Source organism: Macaca mulatta, chromosome 3 (genome assembly GCF_049350105.2).
Source record: "Macaca mulatta isolate MMU2019108-1 chromosome 3, T2T-MMU8v2.0, whole genome shotgun sequence".
Classification (NCBI taxonomy): Eukaryota; Metazoa; Chordata; class Mammalia; order Primates; family Cercopithecidae; genus Macaca; species Macaca mulatta.
This window is the reverse complement of record NC_133408.1, coordinates 52,035,918-52,048,351: the sequence shown is the minus strand read 5'-3', so window position 1 is coordinate 52,048,351 and position 12,434 is coordinate 52,035,918. Positions and strand designations below refer to the sequence as shown.

Sequence of the window (12,434 nt, the reverse complement as noted above, 5' to 3'; positions counted from 1 at the left end):
AGAATGGCATGAACCCGGGAGGCGGAGCTTGCAGTGAGCCGAGATCCGGCCACCGCACTCCAGCCTGGGCGACAGAGCGAGACTCCATCTCAAAAAAAAAAAAAAAAAACAACCAAAAAAACCCAAAAATTAGCCAGGCGTGGTGGCAGGCACCTGTAATTCCAGCTACTCGGGAGGGTAAGGCAGGAGAATCGCTTGAACCTGGGAGGTGGAGGTTGCAGTGAGCTGACATTGTGCCTGGGCGACAGAGTGAGACTCCATCTCAAAAAAAAAAAAAAAAAAACAGAACATGGGGAAGCACCTAGCCTCATTCCGGGCACACCACTGATGTTATCTTATCTTATTCTTTTTTTTTTTAAGGTGGGTCCCAGCTCCTCTCTTCCCTCCCTCCCTTGTCCCTGCCCAGAGAGCAGCTGGGATGGGAACGGCCAAGGGGATAGGTCCAAAGCCCTTCTGCAAACAGGGCAGCTGGAGGTGGGCTGGGATGTCCCCAACCCTGTCCCACTTCTTGCTCACCATATCGTGTGTTGAAGAGCAGCTCCACCTGCTTCCGCAGGGGCCGGATCACATCACCGTGGCTGTCTGGAAGGCAAAAGGCAGTCTGTTGAGGCTCTTTGGTGGCAGCTTCTCGGCTGATGTTTCTGCTCTGCTGGTACCAAGATTGGCCCTGTGGTGGGATCTTGGAATGGGGGAAGGCTGGGGCGGTGGCAGTGGGTAACTTATTTCCTCAGAAATGGCACACGCAGACAGGTTCACAATTCCTGGGCTCACATTCTTGTTTGTGAAATCAAATCTAGGGAACTGCCAGGTTGAACGAAGATTTGGAAGGTTCTGTGGACTAGGAGTGACGATGGGTCTTTCTAGGTATGTGACTGAGTATAGTATGTGACTGAGAACTAGTGGGTACACACTAAGCCTGCAAATTGAGCACGCTGCCACCAGGTGGCAGTGGAACTGTGTTAAGACTTCCTGGTTCCTCTTGCCAGGCTGGGTTTGGGGAAGTGACAAACCTCTCCTCTGACACTCACTCATTCCATTCCAGGATACTCCATAGGTGAAACAGACCCACCCTCACATTGGCCTCCCTTTCTCTCTGTCCTACTTCCATTCTCAGCAGGGAGAGAATTCTCACGTTCCTGAGAATGGGCGTGTCTGCTGGACACAAAGCCAATTTTGTGCTTTCAGGCCTCTATTCTACTTGTCCAGATAGAGGAGGCTCAGTTCCCAGCCTTAAAACTTTTGCGGAAAGCAGCAGGGTGTGTAATAAAAACAAAGGCTTGCAATTTCCCTTAGCAGTGGGAACTGCTTGCACCTTTGACCAGGTACCTCCTGGTTCTAGAAGACAGGTCCTTAATTAAATCTCCTCCCACCTCAGGCAGCCCACAGGACTCCCACTCCAAAACCAGGGTGCTGGAGAAAGATGGGGTGGAGAGAAGGAAGAGACCGAGAGGCCAAAGGGAGGTGGACGGCAGGGGAGGAGAGATGGGGTGGGGGCGGGAGTGAAATGTGGGGGTAGACAGGGCCTCACCCTCTACAGGCCTCTCCTCAGGCCGTGGGTCCTCGCTCAGGCCTTTGTCTAAAAGAGAACAGAGGATGCCGGGAAGCCACGTTCATCATCTCCTAAGCCACGCACTGCTGATGTCAGACCAGAAAGCTGGGAATGGCAGGCCAGGGGGCCCCAACTTTGAAGCATGGCACCCACTCCAATGAGATCAGAGACCCCGATTCCATACAGGTGCCCACCCTGGCCTTCACACGAAAGCAGGCTGAGATCATTTTGTGTGCATCTCCCAAGCTAGTCTGTTCTAGACACGGAGGACACGTAGGAACAAGACAAAGTCCTCGGCCGCGTGCAGTGGCTCACGCCTGTAATCCCAGCACTTTGGGAGGCCGAGGTGTGTGGATCACTTGAGGCCAGGAGTTTGAGACCAGCTTGGCCAACATGGGGAAACCCTATTTCTACTAAAAATACAAAAATTGGCTGGGCATGGTGGTGCATGCCTGTAATCCCAGCTACTCAGGAGGCTGAGGCAGGAGAATCATCTGAACCTGGGAGGCAGAGGTCATGACACTGCACTCCAGCCTGGGCAACAGAGTGAGACTCCGTCTCAAAAAAACAAAACAAAACAAAACAAAACAAACCATCCAAGTGAGAACATGGGACAATTTGTTTTAAAATAGTCATCACACGAGTTAGCACATAGATAAAAACATACAAAGGGTAGATACTAGGAATACTAGTGGTTGCCTGAGGAGGGTGCGATTAGAGCTTTTTCCTTTATGTGTTACATGGTTTTTTGTTTTAAGAGATGGGGTCTTGCTCTATTGCCCAGGCTGGAGTGCAGTGGTGCCATCACAGCTCACTACAGCCTCAACCTCTTGGGCTCAAGCAATCCTCCCACCTCAGCCTCCCGAGTAGCTGGGACTACAGGTAGGTACCACCACATCCAGCTAATTGTTTTATTTTTTGTAGAGATGGGGTCTTGCCACGCTGCCCAGGCTGGTTGTAAACTCCTGGGATCAAGCAATCCACCTGCCTCAGTCTCCTCAGTAGCTGCGAGTAGAGGTATGCACCACCACGGCTGGCTACTTTTTAAAATTTTTTGTAGAGACAGGGTTTCGCCATGTTGCCCAAGCTGGTCTCAAACTCCTGGGCTCAAACAATCCTCCCACCTCGGCCTCCCAAAGTGCTAGGATTATAGACATGAGCCACTGCACCTGCTCAATGTGTTACATAGTTCTATATCATTTAACTGTTTCATATCATACATGTGCAAACAGAAAAAGCACACACATGCAAAATCCTTTAATCCATGGTGGTCCTGGACATCTCAGAATGTTCTTTTTTGTTGTTGTTTTGTTCTTCTTGAGACAGAGTGTTGCTCTGTCACCCAGGCTGGAGTGTAGTGGTTCAGTCTCAGCTCACTGCAACCTCCACCTCCCAGATTCAAGCGATTCTCCTGCCTCAGCCTCCCAAGTAGCTGGGATTACAGGCACCCACTATCAGAATTTTCTTTTTCTAGACAGTTTCGCTCTTGTCACCCAGGCTGGAGTGCAAAGGTGCGATCTTGGCTCACTGCAACCTCTGCCTCCTGGGTTCAAGTGAATCTCCTGCCTCAGTCTCCCAAATAGCTGGGATAACAGGTGCACACGACCAAGCCCAATTAATTTTGTATTTTTAGTGGAGACAGAGTTTCGCCATGTTGGCCAGGCTGGTCTCGAACTCCTGATCTCAGGTGATCCACCCGCCTTGGCCTCCCAAAGTGCTGGGATTATAGGCATGAGCTACCATGCCCAGTCAGAATTTTCTTAATTCATCAGGTTTGACTGGGGTGCCTAGGAAGGAGCCCTGCATGGGAAACATGTTTTCCAGCTCAAGGCTGTGTGACCTTGGGAAGGTAGATGAGCCTTGCTGAGCCTGTGTTCTGCTCCGTGAAACAAACAGCAATGATGCTGTGCTCATCCAAGGCCCCCAGCCCCTGCAGTGCCACTCAGCCTCTGGCTGAGAGTGCTGCCTGGAGGCTTCCACGGGGTTTTCTAACGCCACTTCAAACCCAGCTGGGCGCCATGCCAATTCCTTAGCTGCCACGCCATGCTGTCATCTCAGCCTGAGCTTGGCGTCAACCAAACTCTGGCTAGCTACGCCACAGACTGCTGTCAAGTCTAGTCATGCCCAGTTTGTGCTGGACAAATCAGATGTTTTTTTCCTTCATTACCAAAGTATTAAAAGTGCATCGTAACTGACTTAGAAAATAAAAAACACAAATCATTTTGCCTAACACTGCTACTGTTTTGCTGTACCCTTGTTTTTCCCCAGTGATTACGATGGCAACACAGTTGTAAGCTAAGCACAACCAATTTTTCTTCTTTTGCTTAGCGTTACACCCTAAGCATCCTTCCTTGTGGCCCATTTTTGTTTGTTTGTTTTTGAGAGAGAGTTTCACTCTGTTGCCCAGGCTATACTGCAGTGGTGTGATCTCAGCTGCAAACTCCACCTACCAAGGTTCAAGAGGTTTTCCTGCCTCAGCGTCCCAAGTAGCTGGGACTGCAGGTGCCTGCCACCATGCCCAGCTAGTTTTTTTGGTCTTTTTAGCAGAGATGGGGTTTCACTAGGTTGGCCAGGCTGATCTTGAACTCCTGGCCTCAGGCGATCTGCCTGCCTTGGCCTCCCAAAGTGCTGGGATTATGCAGTCCTCAGTCTTCATGCCCGGCCTATTTTTGTTTTTTTGAGATGGTGTCTTGCTGTGGCACCCAGACTGGAGTGCAGTGGTACCATCATAGCCCACTGCAGGCTCTAACTCCTGGGCTCAATGGATCCTCTTGCCTCGGCCTCCTGAGTAGATGGGACTATACACAGGTCCTACTATGCCTGTCTAAATTTGTATCTATCTATGTATCTATCTATTTATTTATTTATTTTGAGGCAGAGTTTCACTCTGTCACCCCAGCTGGAGTGCAATGGCAAAATCTTGGCTCACTGCAACCTCTGCCTCCTGGGTTCAAGTAATTCTCCTGCCTCAGCCTCCTCAGTAGCTGGGACTACAGGCCCGTGCCACCACACCCAACTAATTTTTGTATTTTTAGTAGAGACAGGGTTTCACCATGCTGGCCCGGCTGGTTTTGAACTCCTAACCTCAAGTGATCTGCCCGCCTCAACCTCCCAAAGTCGTGAATTACAGGTGTGAGCCAATGCGCCTGACCTCTTTATTTATTTTAAGACAGGGTCTTGCTCAGTGGCACCATCATGGCTCACCACAGCCTCAACCTCCTGGGCTCAATCAGTCCTCCCACCCCAGCCTCCCAAGTAGCTAGGACTACAGACACGCACTACCAGGCCCAACTAATTTGTGTATTTTTTGTAGCGATAAGGTTTCACCATGTTGCCCAGGCTGGTCTCAAGCTCCTGGGCTGAGGCAATTCTCCTGACTTGGCCTCCCAAAGTATTGAGATTATAGGTGTGAGCCACTGTGTCAGTCAATTAAAAAAAAAACCTTATAGAGATGGGGTCTTGCTATGTTGCGCAGGCTGGTCTCGAACTCCTGGCCTCAAGCAGGCCCCTCACCTTGGCCTCCCAGTGTGCTGGAATTACAGGCGTGAGCCACCTCACCCTGCCTATTTTACTTATTTGCTTACTGTTTATCTCTCCACACGAGGATGTGTACCCCATCAGGTGGGGACACCTGTTTGGTCCACTGCTTTCTCCCCAGCCCCTTACGCAGGACCTACTACACAGCAGGTACTCAATAAATATTTGTTGAGGCAGGGCGTGGTGGCTCACGCCTGTAATCTCAGCACTTTGGGAGGCCGAGGCAGGAGGATCATTTGAGGTCAGGAGTTGGAGACCTGCCTGGCCATCGTGGTGAAACCCCCCTCTACTAAAAATACAAAAAAATTAGCCAGGCGTGGTGGCAGGTGCCTGCAATCCCAACTACTCAGGGTGAGGCAGGAGAACTGCTTGAACCCAGGAGGCGGAGGTTGCAGTGAGCCGAGACTGCACCACTGCACTCCAGCCTGGGTGACAGAGTGAGGCTCCATCTCAAAAAATATAAGAGATGGGTCTCTCTGTGTTGCCCAGGGTGATCGCGAACTCCCGCCTCAAGTAATCCCCTAGCCTTGGCTTCCCAAAGTGCTGGGATTACAGGCACGAGCCACCTTAGCCTGCCTATTTTACTTATTTGTTTACTATCCATCTATCTCTTCACATGACGATGTGCACCCCAGGAGGTGGGGATTTCTGCTTGCTTCACTGCTTTGTCTCTAGCCCCTTACACAGGACCTGGTACACAACAGATGCTCAATAAATAGTTGTTGGAATAAACGGACAAATTAATCCCAACAGGTGGCTCCTGGGAAGGATGCTGGGTCTTGTTACAAATGGAGCCTATGGCTGGGCACGGTGGCTCATGCCTGCAATCCCAGCACTTTGGGAGGCCGAGGCAGGTGGATCACCTGAGATCGGGAGTTCAAGACTAGCCTGACCAACATGGCGAAAGCCCGCCTCTACTAAAAATACAAAATTAGCCGGGCGTGGTGGCGCATGCCCATAATCCCAGCTACTCAGGAGGCTGAGGCAGGAGAATCACTTGAACCCGGGAGGCAGAGGTTGCGGTGAGCCGAGATCGCGCCACTGCACTCCAGCCTGGGCAACAAGAGTGAAACTCCATCTCTAAATAAATAAATACATAGAGCCTACTTGAGGTTTCCAAAAGGAACCCAACCTCGGACTGGGGTCAGGCATATATTGGGTTTCCTCTACTAGAGGCGCTCAACACCAAGAAAAGCCTGGGGACTGCCTGGCCCACCCCTGTCCCTTTGCTCCCTGGAGAGATAAGTCCCAAGCACCACCAGCCCAGGTCCATTTCTTACCTGTCAGCATCTCCATCCCATAACCAGAATCCTCTGATGGCAGGTGCCCAGGCATTGAGTCTGTCATTTCCTCAGAGGTTGGCGAGGGGTCTGAAGACGAAACTCCAAATGACACGGGTGTCTTCTGCCTGTCATACTCCTGTCACAGTCCCTCGGGGACCACCCAGCCCAGTCTCCCCACAGACAAGAGTCCTTTTCTTTCTCTCTCTCTCTTTTTTTTTTTTTTGTTCGAGATGGAGTCTCACTCTGTCGTGCAGGCTGCAGTGCAGTGGTGCCATCTCAGCTCACTGTAACCTCCCCCTACCGGGTTCAAGTGATTCTCCTGCCTCAGCCTCCCGAGTAGCTGGGACTACAGGTGTGAGCCACCACACTTGGCTAATTTTTGTATTTTTAGTAGAGATGGGATTTCACCGTGTTGGCCAGGCTGGTCTCTAACTCCTGACCTCAGGTGATCCGCCCACCTCGGCCTCCCAAAGTGCTGGGATTACAAGTGTGAGTCACCTTGCCTGGCCATTTCTTTTTTTTGAGATAGGGTCTCACTGTGTTGCCCAGGCTGGACTACAGTGGTGTGACCACAGCTCACTGCAGCCTCCAACTCTTGGCCTCAAGTGATCCTCCTGCCTCAGCCTCCTGAGTAGCTACACCTACAGGCACATACCACCACATCTGGCTAATTTTTTGTATTTTTCGTAGAGGTGGGGGTCTCGCCCAGGCTGGTCTTGAACTCCTGGCCTCAAGCAGTCCTCTTGTGTCAGCCACCCAAAATACCGGGATTACAAGCATGAGCCACTGTGCCCGGCACTGTCTTGGCTTCTAACAGTCACCCCATACTGAGGCTCCAGGGCCCAAAACTACCGTCTCCTCTGAAGATGTGGAAAATGAGGCTTGGCAGGGGGTAGGGTCAAACTCGGAGCCTCTCACGCCCACGCCTTTTTCTTCTCTCCAGCCTCACAAATCCCAGGGGAGCCAAGCCAGGGAGGTGAAGTTTGAGGGGACCTTCTGGAAGGTCAGAGCTGAGAACACTGATTCACAACATAGGGGGCAGATGTGGCCAGAAAAAGCATTCACAATACCCTAGTAGCTCTCAGAATCCAAGGAGAGAAACAGCAGCCTGGAGGCCTCTTCTTCACCAGGGCTGACCCTCGGGAGGCTAACGGTCCGGCCCTCATTTCTGCAGGGGGTGGTCAGACACCCGTCCCTTACCTGGGATGGTGACCTGAATGATGTCCAGATCCTCTGGCTCAATTTTGATAGGCCTCAGCCCGCCCAGCTCCCCGGAGGTTCCTGCAAGGAGGAAAGGAAAGATCTGGTGAAGTCTGGCATGAACTTGACTGGGCAGAGTGAGTCTTTCCAGAACATTCTGCTGTCTGTAACTTGTTAGTGAGGCCCTACCTAGGACAAGTCATGTCAGACCCCTGGCTCCTGCCCAGACTGGAACTGGAGGTTGGGGCGCCCTCAGGCCAGGCTTAGGGGCTCCAATTTACAGACCTGGTGATGGAGGCCCCCCCAGAGGGGAGGCTGCTGGTCCAAGAGCCTGGAGCCTGGGTCTGGGCATCAACAGGAGGCAGTGGTGATGCCAGCACCCAGGTCTCCATGCCCCCAACCCCAGTAAGCTCCCAGCATGCCTTGCACCTCGGCGCGGCGAGGCCTGGGGGATGCAGGTGGGCAGAGGAGGCTCGTTAGCACTCCAGGCTCATGGGCTGAGTTGAGCTCCTCCCCAAGGCTGCCGGGTAGGGCTGGTGGTTGCCCTCCCGGCCCATGATACACACAGTGGGCCCTGTTCCTTCTCACCTGGCCCGCAGTCTTCAGACATGCTGCCCTTGTCTGACCTGTGAAGGGAAGCAGGAAATGACACTTGTCAGCCAAGTCCAGGGCCACCCTGCCGTAGCCTTGCCCCTCCAGGCAGTCGGGGCCCACCGCAGTCACCACTGCAGAAGGCATCCCTGCCCCGTCACCCCCTGGACCTCCAGGATGGTGCTCCCCACCTCCACCAGGGAGAGAGGTTCCCCATGCCCTGTCTCCAGGGACCACAATCTCCAGGGGTGGCCGAGCCAGGCACCTGCTCACTCTCCTGGGGTGAACCATGTGGGGATCCCCCTTCCTCACCATCTAGGAGCTCTGGGGCTCCTGGCCTTGACACAGTGTCACTGCTTGTGGGGGACTGAGACCTGCAGGGCCTGGAAAGGGTTAAGAATCTGGGGAGGGGGCTGGGGAATGAAGGTGGCAGGGACCCTGGGATGGATGATTTGGTTAATTCGCTCCCTCCCAGAGAACTGCAGGGAGAGCCCTGATATGACGTGAGGATTCTGGGCTAAACGGCCCACCCCTGCCCCTAAGAGGTCAGAATGTGCTTGCGGGGTGTTGGTGGATGGTAGCCAAGCTGAGTGCTGGGGGCAGGGTCTGGTGGGCACTCAGGACAGGCATTGAACCTGGTGTTGGTATGTGTGTATGCATGTAGGTATGTATGTATATGTATATATGCATCCACGTATTTATTTATTTTTTTGAGATGAAGTCTTGCTCTGTTGCCCAGACTGCAGTGCAGTGGCACAATCTTGGCTCACTGCAACCTCTGTTTCCAGGGTTCAAGCAATTCTCCTGCCTCAACCTCCCGAGTGGCTGGGACTACAGGCATGTGCCACCATACCCGGCTAATTATTTTTGTATTTTTAGTAGAGATAGGGTTTCGCCATGTTGGCCAGCTTGGTTTCGAACTCCTGACCTCAGGTGATCTGCCTGGCTCAGCCTCCCAAAGTGCTGGGATTACAGGCGTGAGCCATCACGCCCAGCTGCATGTTTGTATTTTTGAAACAAGGTCTTACTCTGTTGCCCAGGCTGGAGTGGAGTGCAGTGGTGCGATCATAGTTCACTGAAGCCTTGACCTCCCAGACTCAAGCAGTCCTCCCACCTCAGCCTCCCAAGTAGCTGGGACCACAGGTACCAGCTACCACACCCAGCTTACTTTTTATTTTTTGTAGAGACAAGGGTCTCACTATGTTGCCCAGGCTGGTCTCAAACTCCTGGTATCAAGAGATCCACCCTCCTTGGCCTCCCAGAGCGCTGGCATTATAGGAGTGAGCCACCAAGCCCGGCCTGGCGTGGGTGTGTATTTATTTTGAGACAGAGTCTAGCTCTGTCACCCAGGCTGGAGTACAGTAATGCAATCTCACCCGGCTAATTTTGTGTTTTTAGTAGAGATGGGGTTTCACCATGTTGCCCAGGCTGGTCTTGAACTCCTGCCTCAAGAGATCCGCCTGCCTTGGCCTACCAAAGTGCTGGGATTACAGGTGTGAGCCACCGCGCCTGGCCTAGTGTGGGCATTTAGAGGCTTCTGAGAGAGGTGACATCTGGCCAGATGTTGGGGGCAGAAGAGTTCTCTAGGTGAGCGTTCTCTAGGCAGAGGGAAGTAGGTGGAGTCTGTTTTCCCTTGCCCTCCCTTTGCACCTTCGAGGGGTGGTGGTGTGGTGGGAGCTGCCCTGGGTCCCCCCTTGTAGGTAACACAGCCTCAGCCCAGAGCAGGGCTGGCTGTGGGCCTCCGGGGCTGGGGCGGGGCCTCACCGAGCATTTCCAGCAAGGTCAAGGACGGTGGCCCTAGAGACCTCTGCAGAGGTGTCCTCTGGTGGGCTGGCTGGTTCCAGCTTCGTGGTGTCTTTGGTAAACTTGTTCCCTGTGGGGAGAGACAGGGAGGTCAGGGTGAAGGTCCTCTGGCCTCCTCTTGCTGCAGGGCCCCTGGGCAAAGGTCTCCGTGTGAAGCTGGGGGAATCCCGGGGATAGGACCTGGCCTCTGCCCATCCTTGCGGGTGCCATGTCCAGCCAACAGCCAGGAACGGGTCCTGGGGAGAGACTCTGCCGCCAGAAGGAGGAACAGCAGCCCTAGTGCCAGAGGCGGCCAGAGATTTGGGAGAGCAAGGGGCAGGAGGAAGGGGAGGCAGCAACCAGAGATGGTTCTCCTGCCCTCCAACATACTATGGGGCTGAGCCCTTAGAAAAGGGCCAGGGCTTCCCCATGGCTGCATCACGGGACCAGGTTCTCATTTCATCGTGCCAGGAGCCCAGAGGAAGGCGCTATTATCAACCCCATGTCACAGATGTGGAAACCGAAGACCATAAGATCTTGCCCAAAGTCACAGAGCTGGTGGGAGGCGGGACCGGAACTGGGGTGCCAGGTACATGGCCCCCCAAGATCCATGATGCTTTTGCTGCCCCAGGAAGAGCCCGCATCTTCCTCTTGGGACAGGTGTGCTGGCCCCCGGGCCACTGCATGAGCTCTGGAGTCACACTGCTGGGCATGCAGCAGGGACCCGTGCTCACCAGCTGGGCTTCCGTTCCTCTGTCTGCACGTGAGGATAGGAGTGGAGCCACCTTCATAGGATTGTTGGAATCAGATTAAAATAAAACATGCTGGCAGCTTCAAAGAGAGCCTGGTATAGGTACAGGGTCACTAACCTGAAACAGGTTAGTGTTCAGCTTTAGTACTATCTGTCCAGGGCATTCGAAGCTGGTAGGGGTTTTCCTGACAGTCTGTCAGCACCTAGGAGCCTGGGACCCGTTTCTGTCCCAGGACACAGAAGCCAGAGCCCAGCCTCCCTCCCTGTCTGAGGGGAGGCGCTCAGGAGGACCAAGTCCAGGGCGGTGGCAGCTGGGGTTCTGTTGGGGAATCAACCTGGAAACTTCAGAATGGACTAGATGGTCCCCACATACCTGTGAAAATTCGCTCATCAAACATCCTGGGGAGAGAAGAAAGATAGGCATGAGAACAGTGCAGGCTGGAGGGCTCTCCCGGGGCTTGGGGAGATGCCCCAGGTCCCCTTCGGTGGTGGTCACTGAATGGCACATGCACAGTTACAGCTTCAGACCTGGGCACTGAGCACACATGCAGGCAGGAGAGGGCATGTCGGAGTCTCAAAACATCCCAAACCGTTTATTTATATTCTTATTTTTGGAGACAGAGTCTCACTTTGTCACCCAGGCTGGAGTGCAGTGGTGCGATCTCACGGCAACCTCCGCCTCCAGGGTTCAAGCGATTCTCCTGCCTCAGACTCCTGAGTAGCTGGGACTACAGACGTGCGCCACCGTGCCCTGCTAATTGTTGTACTTTAATTAAATAAATTAATTAATTTCTTTTTTTAGATGGAGTCTTGCTCTGTCGCCCAGGTTGGCGTGCAGTGGCGTGATCTCGGCAGGGGAGTGAGGCGTCTCAGTGTGAAAACAGAAGTCATCGTCAGCCTCGCACCCCTGGCTCTGCCTCCCATGACTGGCGTTTTTGCCTGTGTTCTAATTTCCTGCTAGGTCCCCCTTGAATCTCCACCTCCCGGGTTCAAGGGATTCTCCTCCCTCAGTCTCCTGAGTGGCTGGGATTACAGGCGTGTGCAACCACACCCGGCTAATTTTTGTATTTTTAGTAGAGACGGGGTTCCACCATGTTGGCCAGGCGGGTCTCGAACTCCTGACCTCAGGTGATTCGCCTGCCTCGGCCTCCCAAAGAACTGGGATTACAGTAACTGGGACTGCAGGCACCTGCCACCATGCCTGGTTAATTTTTAAAATATTTTTCAGACAGGGTCTTGCCATGTTGCCTTGGCTGGTATCAGGCCTGTTTTATGTAAATGAGGCACAGAGTGGTTAAGTAACTTGCCCAAGGATGCCCAGGTCGGAAATGTCTTCACGTGCACTGATGCACTTAATGATGTTTTAATTCATGAGGGAAATGAGGTCAATGAAAAAACACCTTATGCTTATTAAACATCTGCTACATGTCAGGTGTGTTTCATCTACTTTTTCATTTTATGTTAGGAAAACTTGGGTGGGGGGGGCCATCATTATCCCTTTTCCCTTTTCTTTTTTAGATTTAAATTTTAATTTTTTTTGAGATGGAATCTTACTCTGCCGCCCAGGCTGGAGTGCAGTGGCGCTATCTTGGCTCACTGCAAGCTCCGCCTTCTGGGTTCACGCCATTCTCCTGCCTCAGCCTCCCGAGTAGCTGGGACTACAGGTGCTCGCCACCACGCTCGGCTACATTTTTGTATTTTTAGTAGAGACGGGGTTTCACTGTGTTAGCCAGGATGGTCT

The 12,434-nt window shown here is 53.0% G+C and overlaps 1 protein-coding gene across 33 annotated transcripts in view; it reads right to left on the bottom strand.

Moving 5' to 3' along the window:
* The window catches only part of GTF2IRD1 (GTF2I repeat domain containing 1), a 186,194-nt gene that overhangs the window by 104,391 nt on the left and 69,369 nt on the right, over positions 1–12,434 (bottom strand). For 22 of the 33 annotated variants that reach the window (XR_013414638.1, XR_013414636.1, XR_013414633.1 and 19 more), the window contains 7 exon segments: positions 11,067–11,092; positions 9,925–10,033; positions 8,158–8,195; positions 7,570–7,650; positions 6,367–6,456; positions 1,529–1,576; positions 517–582 (listed from right to left, as the gene is read on the bottom strand). Coding sequence is in view for 21 of the 33 variants with exons in the window: in XM_077994566.1 (XP_077850692.1) it covers positions 517–582; positions 1,529–1,576; positions 6,367–6,456; positions 7,570–7,650; positions 8,158–8,195; positions 9,925–10,033; positions 11,067–11,092 (458 nt within the window). In the remaining 12 variants the exon portion in view is untranslated. 33 annotated transcript variants of the gene reach the window in all.